At 43.8% G+C, this 22,500-nt stretch overlaps 2 protein-coding genes and 1 long non-coding RNA gene across 4 annotated transcripts in view; 1 reads left to right on the top strand and 2 right to left on the bottom strand.

Annotated features, from left to right (window-relative positions):
- The window catches only part of LOC143286940 (uncharacterized), a 151,379-nt gene extending 142,091 nt beyond the window's left edge, over window positions 1-9,288 (top strand). The window contains exons 9-11 of the mRNA XM_076594904.1: window positions 202-508; window positions 1,398-1,519; window positions 2,820-9,288. Coding sequence (XP_076451019.1) covers window positions 202-508; window positions 1,398-1,519; window positions 2,820-3,626 — 1,236 coding nt within the window. The 3' untranslated portion in view covers window positions 3,627-9,288. The remainder of the gene's footprint in view (window positions 1-201; window positions 509-1,397; window positions 1,520-2,819) is intronic.
- Window positions 1-22,500, bottom strand: part of LOC143286945 (uncharacterized) — a 380,932-nt gene that overhangs the window by 229,458 nt on the left and 128,974 nt on the right. The gene's annotated exons all lie outside the window — the stretch shown is intronic.
- The window catches only part of LOC143286941 (bifunctional peptidase and (3S)-lysyl hydroxylase Jmjd7-like), a 153,997-nt gene continuing 151,017 nt past the window's right edge, over window positions 19,521-22,500 (bottom strand). For both annotated transcript variants that reach the window (XM_076594906.1, XM_076594905.1), the window contains 2 exons: window positions 20,864-21,023; window positions 19,521-19,826 (listed from right to left, as the gene is read on the bottom strand). In XM_076594906.1, coding sequence (XP_076451021.1) covers window positions 19,738-19,826; window positions 20,864-21,023 — 249 coding nt within the window. In that variant the 3' untranslated portion in view covers window positions 19,521-19,737. The remainder of the gene's footprint in view (window positions 19,827-20,863; window positions 21,024-22,500) is intronic.

The raw sequence follows: 22,500 nt of genomic DNA, 5'->3' as shown, positions 1-22,500 counted from the left end.
GGCCTGACAGAGCGCGCCAGGTTATGCTGCTGGTCAGACATTAGCAGGTGTGGTGTAGTGTGCATGAATTTGTCCGAACACAGTGACGCCTCCTTCAGAAAATGAAACTGAAATCAAACGCGTCTGAGCACACGCTACATACACAACGTCCTGGCGCTTTAAAAAAAAATTATTTATTTATTTTATCTTATTATTTTAAAGGTGTCGATGAGGTGCAAAGGCAGCCGAACCCCTCCTAAAGCGCGCGGAGACTTTGCCGAGGGCTGTTGGAGACAGTTTGTGTACGGGGGCCAACTTCCAGTGGGTCTTTCTAACCGACAGACCATCGTCTACCTCATCTGTCAGCGCTTCGCCGCCATGTCCACCTTGGGCAAGACCTTCGGCCACAAGAGGGCGCACTTCGCCACCCTCTACGACACCAAGGGGAGAGCACCCGTCGTGTCCTTGGTCCGTTTGAGCGAAATCGGGGACGAGGCATGGCCTCACACGCCCTATTTCATCGAGCATGGTGGGTTTGGCTTTGGGGTTTGGGTTGGGTTGGTGGGGTTCGGATCGGTGGGTGAGTGCGTGCGTGTGGTGGGAGTGTCGAGAGAGAGAAAGAGAGAAGAGGGGGTGTGGGGGTGTGAGAGAGAGAGAGACAGAGAGAGGAGACAGAGTGAGACAGGGAGAGAAAGAGAGACAAACAGACAGAGGCACAGAGAGAGAAAGTGTGTGTGTGTGTGTGTGTGTGTGTGTGTGTGTGTGTGTGTGTGTGTGTGTGTGTGTGTGTGTGTGTGAAGGGGGAGGAGGAAGAGAGGGGAGGGTGAAATTTAGGGTTGATTGGGGTGATTAGTAGGGGTAAGTGTAAATGGGTGATGATGATGATGATGATAATGATGATGATGATGATGATAATGATGATGACAGCACATACAGAAACATGTGATGATGGTGTTGATGGATAATATGCAAAGGAATAATGAATCTGGATGACGACGACCAGGATAATGATGATGATGGTGCTGGTGACGAATGGTGCCAGTGGATGGTTGATGGTAGATGGTGAGGATGATAGATGATGATGATGATGATGTGATGATGATGATGACGATGATGATGATGATGATGGATAAAAGTTGGTGGAAGAAGAAGAAGAAGAAGAAGATGATGATGATGATGATGATGATGGTGGTGGTGGTGGTGGTGGTGGTGGATAAAGGATGGTGGAGGAAAATGATGAAGAAGAAGATGATGATGATCGATTATGATGATGATGATGACCAAAATAACGACAACTATGGCATGAATGACTACTACTACTATAACGACGACGACAATGATAACGACGATGATAATGATGATGTTGACGACGACAATGACGATGCTGATGACGATAATGATGACGGTGATGACGACAGGTCTAGTGGAGGACACAGAGGACACGGCGTGGTTCCTGAGGAAGGCGAAGAAGGGCATGGTCCGGCTGGAGGACATGGGCAAGTGTCAGGACGAGGACAGCTGTCAGCTGGGAGCGCATCAGGTAACTTTGTATAAGATCTTCTTCTCGTCCTGTACATCTAAAAACTGTGCTGTGTTGTGACAGGTCCTGTTCATTTATAACTGTGTTGTAAAATCAAACCGAGTGTCTTTGTCTTTCGGATGAGACGATAAACTGAGGTCCCACACTTGGCGCACTGAAAAAGAACCCATGGCAACGAGAGTGTTGTCCTCTGGCAAAAAAAGAAATCCACTCTGGTGGGTACACAAACATATTATTAGCATGCACTCAAGGCCTGACAAGTGCGTTGGGTTATGCTGCTGGTCAGGCATCTGCCTAGCAGATTGGTGTAGCGTGTCGGAATGCAGTGACCCCTCCTTGAGAAAATGAAACTGTAATGAGAAATGTCCTGTTCATCTGTGACTGTGGTTTGTTGTGACATGTCCTGTTCATTTATAACTGTGTTTTGTTGTGACATGTCCTGTTTATCTATAACTGTGGTGTGTTGTGACATGTCCTGTTCATCTATAAATGTGGTGTGTTGTGACATGTTCCAAATGAAAATGCTGTTTGAACCATCAGGAAGTGACTACAAGGCGAACTGGCGTCAGATAGTGTCTTTCTCACTTACTTTTGCTCTGTGTTTGCGTGAGAGTGTGTGTGCGTGCGTGCGTGCGTGGCATGTGTATGTGTGTGTGTGTGTGTGTGTGTGTGTGTGTTCGTGCTGTCCCACAAGTTCCAGGCATAACAAAAACGAACCGTGGCAAACAAGTTCAAATATTTTTCCTAATATTTTAGTCTTTGGGGAACCTACTCAGTAAGCTTGTTATTTTTTTTTGTATATCTATATATATGTATATAGAGAGAGATAGATATCTCTGTGTGTGTGTGTGTGTGTGTGTGTGTGTGTGTGTGTGTGTGTGTGTGTGTGTGTGTGAAGATTTATTGGTACAAGAACTAAGTTTGTTTAGTTTGCATTGTCTTGGCTTGGCTTGGAATGGCTTGATTCGTACGGACTTAACTTTGACTGACTTGACTCTTCTTCTCCTTCTTCTCCTCCTCCTCTTCCTCCTTCTTCTTCTTTTCCTTCTTCTTCTTGTTCTTGCTCTTGTTCTTCCTCCTCCTCCTCCTTCTCCTTCCTCCTCGTCCTTCTTCTTCGTACTCTTTTTATTCCGCTTCTACTTCTTCTTCTCCATCTATCCCGAAGTCTCAAGACCGTAGTGGAGGCATCACATATGACGTGTCATGCAGCCAGTTCTCTGGTTACCTGATCACTGATGACAGAGAGAAAAAAAAAATACAGATGAATAAATAAAAAATCATACGTGTCCTTCCCTCGCAGGTGCTCCCGTCAGACTACAGCGCTACCACGTATCGCACCGCCCATCTCATCTGGCCGGAGCTGGCCGGGCCCGACCCGCTGTCCCGCACCGCCACCTTCACCCTCACCAACACGGCGCCCATGCACGCCTCCCTCTACCCGGCCTGGCACCGCGCCGTGCTGCACGTGCGTCGCTTCGCCGTGCAGCAGTGCGGCGTCCCGCAGGTGTCCCCGGCCGAGTTCGTGTCCAGCAAGTACCACCACAGCAGCAGCCGCAAGAGCCCCTCCAGCTACCACTACTTCTGGGGCGGTCAGGAGGAGGAGGACCCCGCCATCTACATCGCTTCCGGGGTCATCCCGTCCCGCGACCCCATGGAGACCATCGGCAACGACATCAACGTGCCCTTCATGTTCTGGATGGCCGCCTGCTGCGTAGCGCGCAACACCACCACCACCGCCAACAACAACAACCACCGCCAACACCGCTACCACAACCACCACCAGAACCAGCACCACTACCCCCACCACAACGACTACGCCGACCTGTTCCGCAGCGGTTCCGGTCCCAGGAAGGCTGGAGGAGGAAGACAGCAGCACAGCTCCTTCGCCATCTACGCCCGCAACGCGGGACCCGGGTCGGTGGAGAGGGGCGGGGAGGGGGAGGAGGGCCGGGGGCAGGTGGTGGCCGCCCCTGTTCTTCAGCTGGAGCTGCTTCTGCAGGACATCTACAAGACCTTGCCCACCGACCCGGACGTCAACCTCTTCCCGGCCGCCCGCGGCGCTTGTAGTGAACTGCGCAACGACTTTTCTCGCCACGTGCATCTGTAAAAACAAAAATCTATGGGGAAAAAAAGAGAAAAGAAAGAATAGAAAGATAGAAAGAAAGGAGTACCGGCCATCCAAAAGTCTGGGTTTCTTTCTGGCTGAGGGTTTTTTCAGGCTGTCCTGCTACCAGCTGAAGACTGTTCTCCATCCTGGATTCCTTCCCATTCATCGCAGTTCTTACTGAAGACTTGTTTTCCATGTTCACCTGCTCTGACCTTGTCCTTCGAATGTTGGTGTGTTGGGTTTTTTTCCGTCATCATTCGTCTTTTGAAATGCTGTCAGGAGCTCCGCGAAGTCTGGTCAACAGCAAACACGAGAGCTGTTTTCACTTTCCACAGTCTACATCTTTCTGTGTCAGGTTCTGCTCCTATGTCTTCTGATCTTCTAGTTTTCGAAAGGTTTGCCCCAACATTCTTTAATCTGTGTGTAGCATGTGAGATGAGAAAAAAATGACTGAGGCTCAATCTGCTATCATGAAACAGGTTGTTATTCCGATCAGTTCAAGTTTAGAGTACGGATCGACTACATCTGTCAATGGTCCAAGGAAACTATCGCCTGTTTAATTAAGCTGACTGCAACTTTCAGATAGAGGATCTTCTGTCAAGAAAGAGATTATTTTTACTGTATCAGATCTTCACCCAGTGGCAAGTTCTTTGGTTAAGCTGAAAGACATCTGAAAATAGAAGTACTTCAACAGGTGACATCTCTCTCTCTCTCTCTCTCTCTCTCTCTCTCTCTCTCTCTCTCTCTCTCTCTCAATTAGCTGCAGCGTTTTCGCCTTCACAATCAGTTTTGGGCAAACATTTGTATAAATAATTTTTTTTCAAATCTGTTATTTTCCCCAAATATGTACATGTGCACGATCGTCATTTTTATTCATCCCTCACGCAGATGTGGACACCAAATTCTGACCACTGTTTTTCACGATGTAGACGAGACCTGTCATACTAAGTCTGAATATTCTACGGACTTCAATTATCTGAGGCAGGAAATGTGAGTGGACCTTTGTCACAACCCTGGAGCCTGCGCAGTTGCGGCTGATGGGCGAACTAATGCTTCACTGTCTTTTAAAACAACTTCAGTCAGCTGCAAAACTTCCCTCATCCTATACATCAAGGACTGTGTTTAGAATGACACACTTTTACTTTTCTTTCAGTCCGAATGACCAGTGTGCAGTAAAATCCTGAGATCACAGGCATATATTTCTTGAGACAACAGATCAATAAATCCTTTTTTTTTTTTTTTGAACGGAAAAGCGTCAGCACTGTCCGAAAGATTCGAAACGCACCCCTGACTCAGCAGAAATAGTGAAGATGAATGTGACTGGAAAACGTTCGCTGCAGCACTGTTCAAGCGGTAAACTGATTTGAAACTCAAAAGAAGGGGTTGTGCAGGAATCAAATGAAAGTTTGGTTTGAAAGTTTTTATTTGTTCTGTTTCTTTTAAGTGGTGTACCACATAAAATACCAGATCGGCTTCCGTTGTCCACTACCATTTGGTACGCTGTGACAGAAACATGTGGATGCCTTGTGTGTGCGAAAAAAAAAAAGTGCAGTGGTAAACTTATCCAAATCACTTTCCGACACTGTTCAAACCCGTATGTGTGAGGTTTCTGTGTTGTATTTCTTGGTGATCTTGGTCTAAAGATTCCCGTGTTCTACTCCTATTGGTTGACACACAGCAGCACCAAGACAGTCACGTGGTTCACAGAATCACTTCACCTTCCTCAGGTGACACGGGTTCCATACTGATGGATCACGCAGCTGTAACTGTTCTGCTGCAGTGGAATCGGTCGGTACTCGAACCATCACAAAGCCAATATTGATAACGTGGCAACTTTCAGTGGAGAGGCGTCTTTACAATGGCTACCTTTCGATGAAACTACAACTGCACAATACGAGAGACGTTTTTACTTCGTTTTATCTGGACGTAACAAGTAATGTTCAACACATGGCTCTTGTGTCAGCTGTCAAAGCGAGTTTTTTGTGTGTTTTTTTCCCTTGAAAGTGATTTTTTACATAGTTATGGGCCTGCAACAAAAGGCTATGTTGATGATTTCTTGGTTTTGTCCACAATACAGATCATATTTTCTTTTAAATTCATAACTCACACACACCAATCTGATGCTGTACACCACAGTTCTTTTTTTTTTTTTTTTTAGGTCCTGACTGAATGATACACACTTATCGTCAGAACTCACAATTACCCCAGAACGCGCAACACTTTAAACAATAATCAATATTCAGTTATCTTTGTGCCCATGGAGACTACACTACCGCCCACACACATTTTCGAAGTTCACTGTTATCCTGTTTTCGTGAGAGACAAGTTGCTTCGTCAGTCTCGATTCAGCTAGCATCCTTCACTGGCGCACCAGAATTTCTCATAGGTTCAGACTGAAGTCTGTAAACGTCTGTCTCTCTTATGTGTATGAGTGGTTCCTGGGATATAATTCCATAATGGATCAACATCAAAATCAAACCCCAGCGTTCAGAAAACGCACATCGTCGTAAGTCCATTTCCAGAAAAAAAGGAAAGTACGTTCGTCATTATAGAACAGACAGTCTTCAGCAAAAGGTCTGTTGTATAGACTGAAGTCGTTCGTTAATCCTGTAGATATCACCAAAGAAAAATAACGTAGCTTATTTTCTGAAGACTCACAATGTGGACACTGATGCATCTTTTCAGATCACTGTATGTCACATGAGAAACGCACAATCGTGTTGTGCGTCACGCGAAGGCCCTGCCAGATCCGTTGATGCTCACGTGTCTTCATGTCGTAAATCTGCCACCAGTTTCTTGATTTATTTATCAATGTCCACTCGTGATGTAATGCATAGACTCTATATATTAATCAAAATGATACCTATGGTCAACAATACATTAACAGTTAATACATGTGGCTATGGTTTCATGCGGCGAAGCTCTAGGTCTACCGCAAAACAATATGATTAACCATAACTTCCTCTCCAAACACTGCTGAATGAAATTCAGTTATATCATAGCGCAGTCCTCTCACAAAGAAAAAAAAAAGCAACAAAAAACATACACCTCTCAGTGTCTCTTATCCTGGATACAGTGGTACCATAAGTATAACGATGGTGTTTCTACTTCACGAAACCAATTTTCGTGTCTACTGCCAGGGTTTTGCACAAAATGTTTCTAAATATAACATCTCCACAGCTTGCCATTGTAAAATAAAAGGGTTTAATCGTGAGCAAGGTCGACACCTTATTCCGAGTTCAACTGTGTGCTCCGTAAATTTCATACTTTATGCTCTATTTCAAGCGATGCTGTACCGCACTGGAACGACCATCAGTAGTTGATTAGATAATAGGTCCCTTACCCCCACCCCCCTCTCCTCCTCCCCACCCCCTCTCTTACCCCAATACTTTTGGGGTTTTTAATTTATTTTGGGGGGCCCTGCTGTCTTAGATCAGCAAGGGACCGACTAGCTCGGAAGGGCGAAAAGTGAAGTGATAGTAGCCTGCCGGAGAACCCACTTATAGTAGGACTAGGTTTTCATCCTCACTAATAGGTCTGTCGTTTTCTGTAGCTTGTTTTTCTTTCATCGCAACCCAACAAAAACGGCGTAAAAATCAAATTGATGATTGTGGCCGTCAACGCAGTGAAAGTGAAAGACCATTTGGATTTGCAATGTTTACATATATTCACTGTCATGACAGTTCGGTTGATCATTCCCGATGTACTGCTCAATACGTCTGGTGGTTTTCGGGCTATCAAGCCTCCATTCACATTCCAGGATCTTCAGAATCCTACATTTCAGCCATGTTCTTGACCCAACACTGTACAAGGTTACAAACAAACGTTCAGGAACTGGAGCCCAAGAGTGCCGGAGACGAAATCCTGCGCAAGGGTACGTGAGGAGATAACTTGATCAAGCTAGCGCTTCCTTTTGTTTGCTGACTATATACACAGCAACTGCTACGAACTCTGATCAATGGTTGTGCTTCTTGGCTGTGATTTGGTAGGAGAACGCTCATGTCTGGATAGGTATGTGTACAAGAAAGACCCATATTGTCCAAGGATCGCAAAATGTTGTTTGCTTTGGTATTTCTTCCTCGTGAAACCACGGATGAGATTGATCAGTTTTGCTAGTCTTGCTGTTAAACTGTGTGCGCTGGTTATGATAAGGCATCAAGGTCTATGATCACTGAGAACCTAGAGTAGATTATGAGTAGGTCACATGAGCACATTGAGGGCAACCTTTATTTAGGCTGAGTTAGTGGACACGCTGGTTACAGCGAAGGCAGGTGATATTACTGAGCTTGTGGACAGGAGCAGCCACCATTTTGAAGTGTTGATTGCCTACTGGAAATAATTATAATTTTACTGATCACCTGACAAATAATTCGGCAAAAATGTCCAATGATTGACGTCATATTCAATCTCAGATATCCAACTGATCAGGTCCAGAAATTTTCACTGCTGAGTCCACAAATCGCGCCACGGTTTGTGTTGAAAACAAAATACTGACCCAAAACGTAAGTGTGTGTGTGTGTGTGTGTGTGTGTGTGTGTGTGTTCGTGCAAAGTATACGTGCTATACACGTGCATTATCATTGACATATTGATTAAATACTGTTCGATTTAACGAAAACAAAAACCAAAACAAACACGAAAAATAAAGAAATAAAAAGAAATGATCTTTTCTATGCTCTCTGTCCATCTGCTCATAAGAAACGCTCAAGAAATGAAGGCTGGTCTCAATGCGTTCCTATTTTTTTGCTTTTTTTTTATGGTCATGTAACTCACTATTTTTGTAACATATTTCCCGCACTGTTAACCATAAACACACGTAATTAGTGTGCCGATGTCAGAGCGTAATATCTTCACTTCGCAGATCACCCAAGTCTTGTGCATATCGGCAGAGCCAACCTTGGTACTTTCAGTTGTATCCCTTTTGATTAACATTCGCAGTCGCATCAAGGTATTCTTTGTTCCATTATCATCCGAAACCGCATTATTGCGCTTTGTCTTTTTACCATTATCATTCCCCGAACCCCGTTCTTACGATTGTCAATCTACCAGTATGATTCCCAAACTTTATGCTGTATATTTCATTCTGAGTGGTGGCTTCTTCGCTTCTTTTTGGTTGTCTTTCATATTTCATTCTTTTTGTGTGTTCTTTTTCTGTCTCGAATGAAACATTTTGTTGCTGTATTTGGTGTGATATCTATCGGATAATTTTTTATTTCTTTCCGGCGGAACACGACAGATGGGTATGATGATATTTTAAGTTCTGTTGTTATTGTTGTTGCTGTTGTTTTTATTTACTTGTTCGTTATTATTTGGGCCAGAAGTATGCCACAAGATCGACACAGCTTCATTAGCCAGGGCATAGAAAGACATTGTAAGACCGACGTGAGATCTGAATCATGTGTTTCTAAAGAAACAACAACAATGAAAGTTGAGACATATAGCTACACATTTGTATAGAAGACTGTTGTCAAAGAACCTTTCTCAGTAAACCCATGCGACACACTGAAAAACAGAAGAGGAAGCAAATTAATGACAGAAGAGAAGGAAAGAAAACAAGCACAAAAAGACAGGGACAGTCGGGTAATGTAGGAATGAGTGAAGAGAGAGGGGAAAGGATCAGGAATACAACTTCTTGAATGCATTGATGGAATCCATTGAAAAACAAAGAGCAAGTTTTTTTGTTTTTTGGGTTTTTTTTGTTTATATATATATATATATTCAGTTTCCATGCATTTTTGGAAACTGTTTCTCTCTCTCTCTCTCTCTCTCTCTCTCTCTCTCTCTCTGTCTCCCAACACGTACCCATCCACACAAACAAACACACACATCACGCGCACGCACGCACACACACACGCACACACACACACACACACACACACACACACACACACACACACACACACACACACACACACACACTATCGACACAACAGGATTACCGTGTACAGGAACTCATTACACTACTAATGCAATGTAATGCACTGTTTTAAAATATTCTTTGGAACCGTCACTGTTCCCGCTTCTGTGTACAGTCACCTTGTATATACTCCTATGATTAACTGTGATTTCTTATTGGCAACCAGTTTCTCGGCTTGCTTCTGTGATTCTTATTATGTTGTAAACCACATATACAATCAATAAAATGCTTTGTTGCACTTTCAGTTCCAGTTTCAGTAGCTCAAGGAGGCGTCACTGCGTTCGGACAAATCCATAATACGCTACACCACATCTGCCAAGCAAATGCCTGACCAACAGCGTAACCCAACGCGCTTAGTCAGGCCTTGAGAAAAAAAAAAAAAAAAAAAGATTAATACATAAAAAGAACTACTACTAATAATAAGAATAATATGTATAAGGCGCAAAAACTTGACGAAGTCAACTATAAGCGTACAAAAAAATAAATAAATAAAATGAAATAAAATAAAATAAATAAATATATAAATAAATAAATAACTGTGCTTTGTTGCAAAGATAAGTTAAGAGGATAGTGACAACGTGTGAAACATGTTCCTTGTCAATCACGTTGCAAAAGATGAAAAGTTGTTAAGATAGTGACGACGAATGAGACACGTCTGTTGTCAATACTTTGTTGCAAAGATGAGAAGTTATAATGACCACGTGTGGAACGTGCTTGTTTTCACTAACAGGAACAGGACATGTTGAACTTACTTCATGTCAGTCTACTTCTTCTTCATACTTTGTACTTCTCGCTCGACGATCATTCTCTCTGGTGATGAAATATGCCCAGATCGTCTTCCTGGGAGCCTTCACAGGACCGCATATAACCTGTATTGTTGTCAAAGAAAAACACTTACGTGAGAATATGAAAATTGAGGAATGGTTGTATTGTCATTTGGAGTAAATTCTTGTTAATGATGACAGTCATTAAAAACATACTTTGAATTATTTAGATGGAAAGATATCATGATTATGAAGGCTGGTGTCGACGTAGTGTGTTTCGTAGGCCTTCTCAACAAATGAAATTATACGTTCACTCGTTTGAATCGCAGTCAAACAGAGTTACTTGATTACATGTCTGATGTACATACAAAATATAACTGTTTGAAAAAATTGTTCAGACACATTTTAAGTCGTCAAAACGAATTCTTGGTCGAAAAGGATTCATTACTGCTGCCGCAACAGATATGCATACCCGTACATATATTATATACGTCTACTAGGAACCATTCATGTGCTTATTCATAGTTTTTGTGTGTGGATCTCAGCAATGCATTTCGTATATATGTGTGTAACAAATATTCCACGCACACATACACGAACTCGCGCGCGCGCACACACACACACACACACACACACACACACACACACACACACACACACACACACACACACACACACACACACACACACACACACACACACACACACACACGGTGAGATCAATACACAAATTAATAAATAAAACACAAACTTGCATACTGGGGCACATAAGTTGTCCAATAAACAACAACAATGATGAAAGAAAACTTTCAGCCCTCTGAAACAATAATTATTTATCATTGAAGTGGAAAAGTACAAGCTTACAGACAAAAAAAAAGAGAAAAAAGGATTTTAAAAGATTATTAAAAAAACAAACAAAAAACACCAGCTGCATATAGCATCAGAAAAAAACCAAGTGGGGGGGAGGGTGAAGGGGGGGGGGGTCAGAAGAGAGCACCGACGGGCGCAATAGCCGAGTGGTGAAAGCGTTGGGCTGTCAATCTGAGGGTCCCGGGTTCGAATCACGGTGACGGCGCCTGGTGGGTAAAGGGTGGAGATTTTTACGATCTCCCAGGTCAACATATGTGCAGACCTGCTTAGTGCCTGAACCCCCTTCGTGTGTATATGCAAGCAGAAGATCAAATACGCACGTTAAAGATCCTGTAATCCATGTCAGCGTTCGGTGGGTTATGGAAACAAGAACATACCCAGCATGCACACCCCCGAAAACGGAGTATGGCTGCCTACATGGCGGGGTAAAAACGGTAATACACGTAAAGGCCCACTCTTGTACATACGAGTGAACGTGGGAGTTGCAGCCCACGAACGCAGAAGAAGAAGAAGGGGGCACCAACAGAAGTACGGAAGAAGGAGAATGAATTAAAAAAAAAAAAAAATTGTTTAATGTCCCGTCACAAATACTGCAGGGTGATTGTACGCAAAACAAAAGCGTCTTCAAACCAGAACTATGTAAAATATCAGAACGTGAAATCGCACAAAAGAGAATGGGTCAGTAGTCAAGGTACACATTGATTTGACAAGTAGGGTTGTTGCACAAAAAATGACTGAAATTTATTAAAGAAGAAGAAGGAAGAAAAAAGAAATAAAGAAAGAAGACTTGGGAAACTGCCAGAAAACGATGTTATGCATAATAAAAGTCCTAATGTTCATGACAGCGTTCACATTTCCTGATGAAACCAATTAATGTTCTTTTCTCGCACATATATTTATGATCAAGCACTTTTTGGTGAAAATATTTTGCTCCACTGTATATCGTGGTGATCTTTAACTAGCGACACGGTCATTATTTTCATTGTTATGATTAGTATTATTATTATTATTATTATTATCATTATTATTAGTTGCCAATGCTATAGATTTGTGTTGCAGTACTTTTAAGTGTCAGCTTTACATCATCTATATGTGTGGTAGCTGCAGCTTGTGTTTGTATGGACACTTTTTTTGATCAATAAAGAATGTTTCTGTTTTATCTGAGAGTGACATGCATGGTGTGCGTGAAACATACGTGAGCCCGTGACTTTAAACTTTATTTGATGTTGATTTGAAATGTCAATTGTGTTCTGTATTCGATGTCATGTCTTTCGGGAGGTTGAGGGAGGAGGGGGGAGGGGGGACGAGGCGGGGGGGGGGGAGGAAGACTCATCCAGTGAGTACCCTAGTTTCAGTTTCAGTTTCTCCAGAAGGCGTCACTGCGTTCGGACAAATCCATATAAGCTACACCACATCTGTTAGGCAAATGCCTGACGAGCCGCATAACCCAACGCGTTTAATCGGGCCTTGAGTGCATCCATATGTATTTGTTTACCTATCAGAGTGGATTTCTTGTACAGAATTTTGCCAGTGCGCCAAAAGCGTGCTGCATATGGGGCCTCGGTTTACCGTCTCATTCGAATAACTACATGTGTGTCTTCATGTTTTACATTTATTTGCTTATTTATCATCATTGTTGTCTTATTTATTTTTCTTTTTTTTTCTTTTTTTTTATTATTATCATTACTACTACCTTTTTTATATCATAATTATTATTTATTTATTTATGTAACATTATCTATTATTTATTCACCTTTTTTTTTCTTTTTTTTTTCTCAAGGCCTGACTAAGCGCGTTGGGTTACGCTGCTGGTCAGGCATCTGCTTGGCAGATGTGGTGTAGCGTATATGGATTTGTCCGAACGCAGTGACGCCTCCTTGAGCTACTGAAACTGAAACTGAAACTCGAATAGCTAGACGTTCAGTTTGATTTTTTTTTTTTTTTTTTTTTAAGTGAAAACTTAGGAGAAAGGACAAGAGCGGGAATGGAATCCAGACCCTTACGGACACTGTATTGACAGATGAGAGTCTTAACCGTTCAGCCACCGTTTCTTCTGTCAAATCTGAGACGACAACATGAAATTCATTTGTATTTGTATTTCTTTTTCTTTTTTTTATCACAACAGATTTCTCTGTGTGTGAAATTCGGGCTGCTCTCACCAGGGAGAGCGCGTCGCTATACTACAGCGCCACCCATTTTTTTTGCGTTTTTTTCCTGCGTGCAGTTTTATTTGTTTTTCCTATCGAAGTGGATTTTTTCTACAGAATTTTCCCAGAAACAACCCTTTTGTTGCCGTGGGTTCTTTTACGTGCGCTAAGACTATGTAGCCCTAATTCTGTATGACCATAAACACGAGTGGGAGAGATACTGTCACTGCTAACTGCTCCCATCACTCTCCAATATCGTTGGGGACAGTGCAAAGTGGAACGCCGTACCACAGGTCTCCATCTCTCACTGGTTGTGTGCTAAGTTCATTGGTGTGAGCAAGATCTTTTTTTTTTCTTTTTTTTCAGTTTGTTCAGTAATGTTGTCCGTCAACCTCTCTCTGTGTCTCCCCCCGGCCCCTTCTCCCAAACTGTCCTGTTCCATGAATGATGGTCTTGGAGATGTCCTGGTTACGTGGCCATACCACTGCTTACTTACCTACTTACTTACTTACCTGCCCTCTTGCGTGCAGGGCAGCATAGAAGAGCAGAGATCGAATAAAGCGCGATCCACTAGTCCTCCAGGGTAGGGGTTGGGCACAGGTTTTCTTCTTCTTCTTCGTTCGTGAGCTGCAACTCCCACGTTCACTCGAGTGGGTTTTTACGTGTATGACCGTTTTTACCCCGCCATGTAGGCAGCCATACTCCGTTTTCGGGGGTGTGCATGTTGGGTATGTTCTTGTTACCATAACCCACCGAACGCTGATATGGATTACAGGATCTTTAACGTGCATATTTGATCCTCTGCGTGCGTATACACACGAAGGGGGTTCAGGCACTAGCCGGTCTGCGCATATGTTGACCTGGGAGATTGGAAAAATGTCCACCCTTTACCCACCAGGCGCCGTTACCGAAATTCGAACCCCGGACCCTCAGATTGAAAATTCAGTGCTTTCACCACTGGGCTATTGCGCCCGTCGGACACAGGTCTAACAACCCGTTCCCGGCTGTAAGATATATTTCTTAAAGAAACAACAACAAAAAGATATTCCACTTCACAGTCCTGTTCTTTTTTATTTTCACATTTGTTTGTTTTTTTGTTTTTGCTTTGTTTTGACAGTTAACGGCAGGTCTTCATAGCACCTCATGTTTTGCGTCACTCATTCGGATGAGACGATAAACCGATGTTCCATGCGTAGCATGTACTTATAACACACGTAAAAGAACCGACGGCAACAAAAGGGTTGTTCCTGGCAAAACTCTGTAGAAAAAGTCCACTTTGATAAGAAAAGACATAACAAATGAAGGCCAAAAAAAAAAAAAAAAAAAAATGTTGGCGCTATACTGTTGCTTAGGGAGAGCAGTCCGAATTTCACACAGAGAAATCTGTTGTGACAAAAGAGTAATACAATCCAAGTGTTGCGCGCACTTCATCATTTGTGATGTGGTCAGTGTGACAAATGCCGAGGAGTCGTTCGGAAGCATCTCTTCTGTACAGCTTCCGGTTGAATCTCTCTCTCTCTCTCTCTCTCTCTCTCTCTCTCTCTTTTATTCACAACTCGCTTTTGGCTGCATCCTGTCACCTAGGAAAGGTCAATAGTTGCTCCGGGTTTTCTCTCAGAAAATGTCAAAGTTGGAGACGCTTTGCCACGAGATTTTTAGTTTTGTTGTTGTTGTTTTCAGTTGGTTAGTCTGTTTGTTTCTTTATTTTTTCATGTTCTGTCTTTCTGTGTGTTCACTTGGTTTTGGGGTGGTTTTTTGTTGTTGTTGTTTTTGTTTTGTTTTTTGTTTTTTTTGGGGGGGGTGTTGTTGTTTTGTTTGTTTGTTTTGGGGTTGTTGTTTTTGTTTGTTTGTTTTCTTTTCTTTCTTTTTTTTTTCTTTTTTCTTTTTGTCTGTATGTGCATTTGCCTGCATTTTTTCTGTCTTCGTTTTTCCAAACTGCACAACTGATCAACACACAATTTCATCTGTGTGTGTGTGTGTGTGTGTGTGTGTGTGTGTGTGTGTGTGTGTGTCTGTGTGTATGTGTGTGTGCGTGCGAGCGCGCACTTCAAACATGCTGAGGCAAACCAAAAACCTTCATGCCGCAGGAGACCGGAAGTTTCCATTGACCAATACTGTGTTTGTAAAGTTCTCAGACTTTGGTCTCTGACCGAAGATAGACGCTATGTAAGTATCAGTATTGTGACGTCAGTCGTGTCTACAGTATCTTTTATGTTTCAGCTTCTTGCCTCTACATATATCTAGCAGATATAGCGGCAAAGGGAATAGTTCAGAAAGAAAACACACACAAGTATGAGCGCGCGTACGTGAAAGCACACACTGACATACGCGCGTTCGTGTGTGTAATCACGTAATTATCCCAAGTGATTATGTTTTCACACATCAAAATCACCGCACTGGTAATGAAATTGGTAGCACAATGCTTGTGGATCGAGGGGGGTGGGAGAGGAGGGGTGGGGGGGGGGGGTATCCCTTCTCCAACCATATCTATAAGTTGTAAATAATGTTGTTGTCGTTGCTGTTGTTGTTGATTCCATTCATTACATCCAGTGAGAACGCTGGTTGGACTTTAAAGCATTTAATTCCATTCAAATATAGTCTACAGTACGGAGAGGTCTTCAAGTAAAGCGGGTCATGGGTATCCCCAATATATGTAATATTTGAGCAACATATGATGTATCGAAAACCTTAAATATCTTCTTCTTCTTTTTTCTTCTTCTGCGTTCACTCGTATGCACACGAGTGGGCTTTTACGTGTATGACCGTTCTTACCCCGCCATGTAGACAGCCATACTCCGTTTTCGGGGGTGTGCATGCTGGGTATGTTCTTGTTTCCATAACCCACCGAACGCTGACATGGATTACAGGATCTTTAACGTGCGTATTTGATCTTCTGCTTGCATATACACACGAAAGGGGTTCAGGCACTAGCAGGTCTACACATATGTTGACCTGGGAGATCGTAAAAATCTCCACCCTTTACCCACCAGGCGCCGTCACCGTGATTCGAACCCGGGACCCTCAGATTGACAGTCCAACGCTTTAACCACTCGGCTATTGCGCCCGTCACCTTAAATATCAATACTTAAAGGTAATCCATGAGAAAAAAAAAAAAAAAAGACTGATGTGCTTATGCTCATTTCCCCATTCGGTTCATTAACTTATGTCCTGTACAATATCTATGCTATATATAATGTGTAAATTAATGCAGCTGTATGTATGTGAACAGAAAGGACACACACTGACTAATACACCAGGTCATTATAAAAAAAAAAACATATATTACATCACACTTATTATAACATATCAAATACGAATGATCAAATGTCCATATTCAGATGTCACACAGACATGTAAAATGTAAAATTGGGGATGGGAGGGGGGTGGGGACAACCAATACAGAAGGCATGTTGATGCGCAAAAAAACAACAGAGGGTCACGGGCGGAAATACCATGAGCAGTCAAGGACAAGGTCAGGGGTGACAGGGTCAGGGAGAACAGGGTCAGGGTCAGGGAGCACAGGGTCAGGGAGGACAGGGTCAGGGAGGTCAGGAGGACAGGGTCAGGGATGCCAGGGTAAGGGAGGTTAGGGTCAGGGAGGTCAAGGTCAGGGTCAGGGAGGACAGGACAGGGTCAGGGAGGCAGACACGAAGACAATGGTGCCATCAGCCTGGGAAGGGGTGGTTCTTTGTATTCTTTGACCAGTAGTCCCAGAGTTATTTTTAAGGTTGCTGCAATCGCTGGAGCTGGCCGAACACCACCATTAGATATACTGGACTTTCAATCTGAGGGTCCGGGTTCTAATCTCGGTGGCGCCTGGTGGGTAAAAGGTGGAGATTTTTCCGAATTCCCAGGTCAACATTATGTGCAGACCTGCTTGTGCCTGAACCCCCTTCGTATGTATACGCACGCAGAAGATCAAATACGAACGGTTAACGATCCTGTAATCCATGTCAGCGTCCGGTGGGTTATGGAAACAAGAACATACCCAGCATGCACACCCCCGAAAGCGGAGTATGGCTGCCTACATGGTGGGGTAAATAAACAAAACGGTCATACACGTAAAATGTTACATGTCTGAGTGTGTATGTGTGGGTGCCTGAAATCTGATTGAATGACACTGGAAACGAATGATGAGCGCCCAATGGCAACCGTCAGTCGGTTCTACCCAGGTAGGCAGCCTGTTGTGTAAATGACCCCGTGTTTGTAAAGCGCTAAGAGCTTGGTTTCCGACCGAGGATAGGCGCTATATAAGTATCCATATCAGTCAATCAATCAATATAAGACAAAACTAGATAATTAAATACTTGTCCTAGCTGTCAGTCTTTTTTTTTTCTTTTCTTTTTTTCTTTTTTTTTTTTTTTTCTTTTTTTTTTTTAAGTCGGGTCTATACAGAGGCAGGGAACAAGGGACAAGATCACGCTGTGTGTGAAGAAGCTACACTTCTTTGTGTACAGGAGGTAAGTGTCAGAATAGTTAAGACGCTTATTTATCAATACAGTGTTCGCGACGGTCTGGGTTCGATCCCCGCTCCTGGAACCAGTTGCATTGCTCGGACGGAGGAGCCTAGTATGGTCGTAACCCGCTACTAACTGTGTGTAGTATGGAACTGACCAATGGTGTAGTTCGGTCAACGTAGGCATTTAGTCACGTGCAACTGGCACCTGCTCTGGTTTGAGCATCTATACTCATTTGGTTGAGACGATAAACCGAGGCCCCGAGTGCACTGGAAAAAAAAAAAAAAAAAAAAAAAAAACCAGGGCAACAAAAGTATAGTCCTCTGGCAAAATTTATGTTTGATAAATCAACTCTGGTAGGTACACAAATATAATTATATGCATGCACTTAAGGCCCGACTAAGCGCGTTGGGTTATGCTGCTAGTCCGGCAACTGCCTAGCAGATGTGGTGTAGCGTATATTATGGATTCGTTTGAACGCAAGTGACGCCTCCTTGAGAAAGTGAAACTTGAGACCACTCCGTTCTGCAGCGGCTTCGGCACGAAGAAGGGATTCTGGTGGCATCAGTCCAGTGATTTACACTTCGGAATGGATTCTGCCATCCTGAGAAAGGAGAGATAATAGATCCGCCCCCCACCGCCCCCCAACCCCCAGGCTCCCTCCTTCCCCCCCCCCCCCACGCCCCCCGCCCCCCCACCTCCCCGCTCCCATTTCCCCAGTGGTGTCTGCCACACAAAGAACACAAATGTGATCCACCAGATAAACTCAGCATTGTCGCTAGATCACTCCTGGTCCTGTGTTTGATTTATCATGTTTATATTCTTTCTTCTTTTTTTTTTTCTTTTTTTTTATGCGAAATAGGGGGAGAGAAACAGGGGAAATAGAAATGATTTAAGGCAAGGATGGGGTTTTGAACTGAGGTGATAGATTTTCGTCTAATTTCACAATTGTGGATAGACGTTAAACAACAGAACGAAAGAACACACACACACACACACACACACACACACACACACACACACACACACACACACACTTCACATACACACACGAACATTCTCTGTCTCTCTCTCTCTCTCTCTCTCTCACGCACATTCATAAACACACACGCGCACACACATACTCACACACACACGTGCCCGCACGCACGTTCACAAGCACACGCACACACACACTCACACAGATTGATAGATAGATAGACACAGGGGGCCTCAATTCATGGTATCATCCGAATTTGATTTTCCAGTCAAACTTGGGAAGAAAGAGCGAGAGCTGGAATCGAACCCATGTCCCTCACGGACACTGTACTGGTAGAGAAGCGTCTTAGCCATTCTGCCACGTGGAGTAGAAGTGTCGACTGCATGAGACGGTTACCCTAGAACGGACTTAACGGAGCACTTGATAAGTCTGAGATTCCTGTAGTTGATAAAGATCTCAAACAATGGGCATTCCCAGTATACTTTAAGCAAGTTTTGCATATTGTTTATGTGTAACCATGTACGGTGAATTATGTTTGGACATATAGATCAGAGCTATGGCACGCACGCACAGAGACACAACCACAGCCACACACACACACACACACACACACACACACACACACGCACGCACGCACACAGAGAGACACAGACACTAACACACACACACAAACACACACACCCCTCCCAACCCCCAACAACCCCTCCCCCAGTTCACACACACACACACGTGCGTACACACAAGCACAGTTGGGCACAATAAACATTTTTCTTCTCTTTACTCACTTTCGGAATTGATCACAAGGTACAAGGACATAAGCCATGACATAGATTATTTCACATGACCAGTCATTTAAAAATCCATCACAACAAAGTATTTCAGACATGAACTCTCACCATCACACACACACACACACACACACACACACACACACACACACACACACACATACACACACTCATTGATTCTTATCACAAATTACTTCTGTCTCACAAGGTTGGCGACCTTTTCCACAAACTTGTAGTAATTGTACTTGATGTCGAACTCCATGTCATACCACAAGTTCACTGAAATCGGAGAGAAAAAAGTCATCTTATTATGCCACACACACACACACACACACACACACACACACACACACACACAGGTGGACATAATGAAACATGAAAAAAGAAAAGAGTGAAGAATGAGAAAGACAATCTAACATGAACACATCATATCAATAATTACATACATGCATATATATTAATGTAAATTCTCCCCCTTTACTGGACCTGAGTGGTGCTCCGGATGGTAGACGTTCAGATGAGACAATAAACCGAGGCCCCATGTGTGGCATGCACTAAGTGTGTGCAAAAGACAATAGCTTGTCTTCTGAAGAAAAATCAAGTTTGGTAGAAAAGCAAATGAACTTACAGGCAGATAACCAGAATGAAAAGAAGAGGGTGGTGCTGCACTGTAGCAATGTGCTCTCCCTGAGGACAGCAGCCTGAATTTCACACAGAGAATTATGTTGTGACAAAAGACTGCAGCATGTATAAAGGTTGGTCGTGTCCGACGATGACCATCAGAACAGCAGAGGAGGCAACTGCTGTCCCGATTATCTGGGGCTAGAATTTGATTACAGTACAGAGAGTCTTCCCCAAGTTTGAACATCACGGCTCTTTTGGCATTGAGGGCTTTTAAGACAATCGGCGTTGGGATTATGGTGGAGAGTGTCTTGCCAAATTTAGTACATCTGCAATCTCTCGGCTAAGAGGGCCTTAGGACAGTTGGTGTTGGGACTATAGTGGAGAGTGTCTTGCCGAAGTTTGTACACCTACATCCCCATTAAAGGGCTTTTGGACAGTCGGCGTTGGGATAACAGTGAAGAGTGTCTTTCCATGTCAGTATAACTACATTACCACTCACTTGGCATGGGGGACTTTTGGACAGTCGCCGCTGGTACAATAGTGGAAAGTGTCTCCCAAGTTAGTATACCTACATCCCCACTCTCTTGGCATAGAGGGCTTTAGGACAGTCGGCGTTGGGATGGTTCAGAACAGTCAACAAGCCCACCAAGGCTGCAGCACTAGAAAGCCAGTAAGCGAAGTCTATGCCCTACCTGCGATACAGCCGTGGGACTGCCGCACATGGTGGAACCAGAGAGAGGGGAGGTACAGCGTCTGTCCAGCCTTCACCGTCACCTCCACCGGCCGACACTGCTGGAACTCCGGGTACCTGGCCGTGTCCGGACACAGGGGGTCCACCGCGATCCATGGCACCTGTAAAAGGGGTGGAGTTTAAAGTCTTAACTCCCGAGAGCAAGGTTTCGGTTGCGCATGCGCACTAGAGCCTATCTATAAAAGGGAAAGGGGCGGAGTTTATCTATAAAAAGCGCGAGCACGTGTCCGGTAGAAATGTAAACATGTGGGAGGTGAAAGCAAAACAAAGACCGACTCACTGTTAGCGGAGAAAGATATCCGTGTACTCCTGCCACACAATGTGGTCGTTTACGGTTGCCAACGACGAGGGGCTGTCTGCATGCTTTCCAATTCTCACCGGACAGTACCACGTGCTGGTGCTATTTTTATCTGACAGACACGTCTAGCGCAAACACAAACGGCTCTAGCTCCGCCCCTTTTCTCTGCATTCAAATTTTGTATTACGTGTAGCTGACACATTTTGTACTTTCCAAAGTTAATTCAGGTCTAGATTGGAAGCTGCTAGGCAAATCTCGCTCTCTGCCATAAATGAAGCCAAACCGTAGCTTTATTAGGCTTTTATTTTGAATAAACCTTCACCGACGTCACAGTGTCAGACTCTGGTGAGAAACTGGCTTGATTCAAATCGCCCGCCATTTATAGTCCGGTTCAGGCTTTAACGACCTGCTGACGGGCGCAACAGCAGAGTTCTTCTTCTTCGTTCATGGGCTGCAACTCCCACGTTCACTCGTATGTACACGAGTGGACTTTTACTGTTTTTACACCACCATGTAGGAAGCCATACTCCGTTTTCGGAAATGTGCATGCTGGCTATGTTGTTGTTTCCATAACCCACTGAACGCTGACATGGATTTCAGGATCTTTAACATATGTATTTTGATCTTCTGCTTGTGTATACACACAAAGGGGGTTCAGGCACTAGCATGTCTGCACATATGTTGACCTGGAAGTGTTGGACTTTCAACCTGTGGATCCCGTGTTCAAATCCCAGTCACGGCTCCTGGTGAGTAAAGGGTGGAGATTTTTCCGATCTCCCAGGTCAACAGATGTGCAGACCTTCTAGTGCCTGAACCCCCTTTGATCGTGTGTATATGAATGCAGGACATCAAATACGCATGTTAAAGATCCCGTAATCCATGTCAGTGCTTGGTGGATTATGGAGACAAGAACAGACCCTGGCATGCAGCCCTCGCACCCACCCACCCCTCCAGAAGACGGAGTATGACTGCCTACATGGCGGGGGTAAAAACGATCATACACATAAAAGCCCACTGGAACATACAAATGAACGTGGGAGTCGCAGAAGAAGAACCTGCAGGCTTACATTCTTGAGGACAAGTAGTTCAGGGTGGAAGTATTAGGGCATGGCACCTGCCAATCATACACTTTTGTGTTCGTGGGCTGCAACTCCCGTGTTCACACATTATGTAAAAAATGGGCTTTTTTCTTTCTTTTTTTTTTTCTTTTTTTTTTAACATGTTTGACCGTTTTTACCCTGCCATGCAGACAACCATATAACGCGTTTCTGTGTGTGAGC

Source organism: Babylonia areolata, chromosome 10 (assembly GCF_041734735.1).
Source record: "Babylonia areolata isolate BAREFJ2019XMU chromosome 10, ASM4173473v1, whole genome shotgun sequence".
Taxonomy (NCBI): Eukaryota; Metazoa; Mollusca; class Gastropoda; order Neogastropoda; family Buccinidae; genus Babylonia; species Babylonia areolata.
The sequence above is the reverse complement of the archived record's forward strand: the minus strand, read 5'-3'. Positions and strand labels throughout refer to the sequence as shown.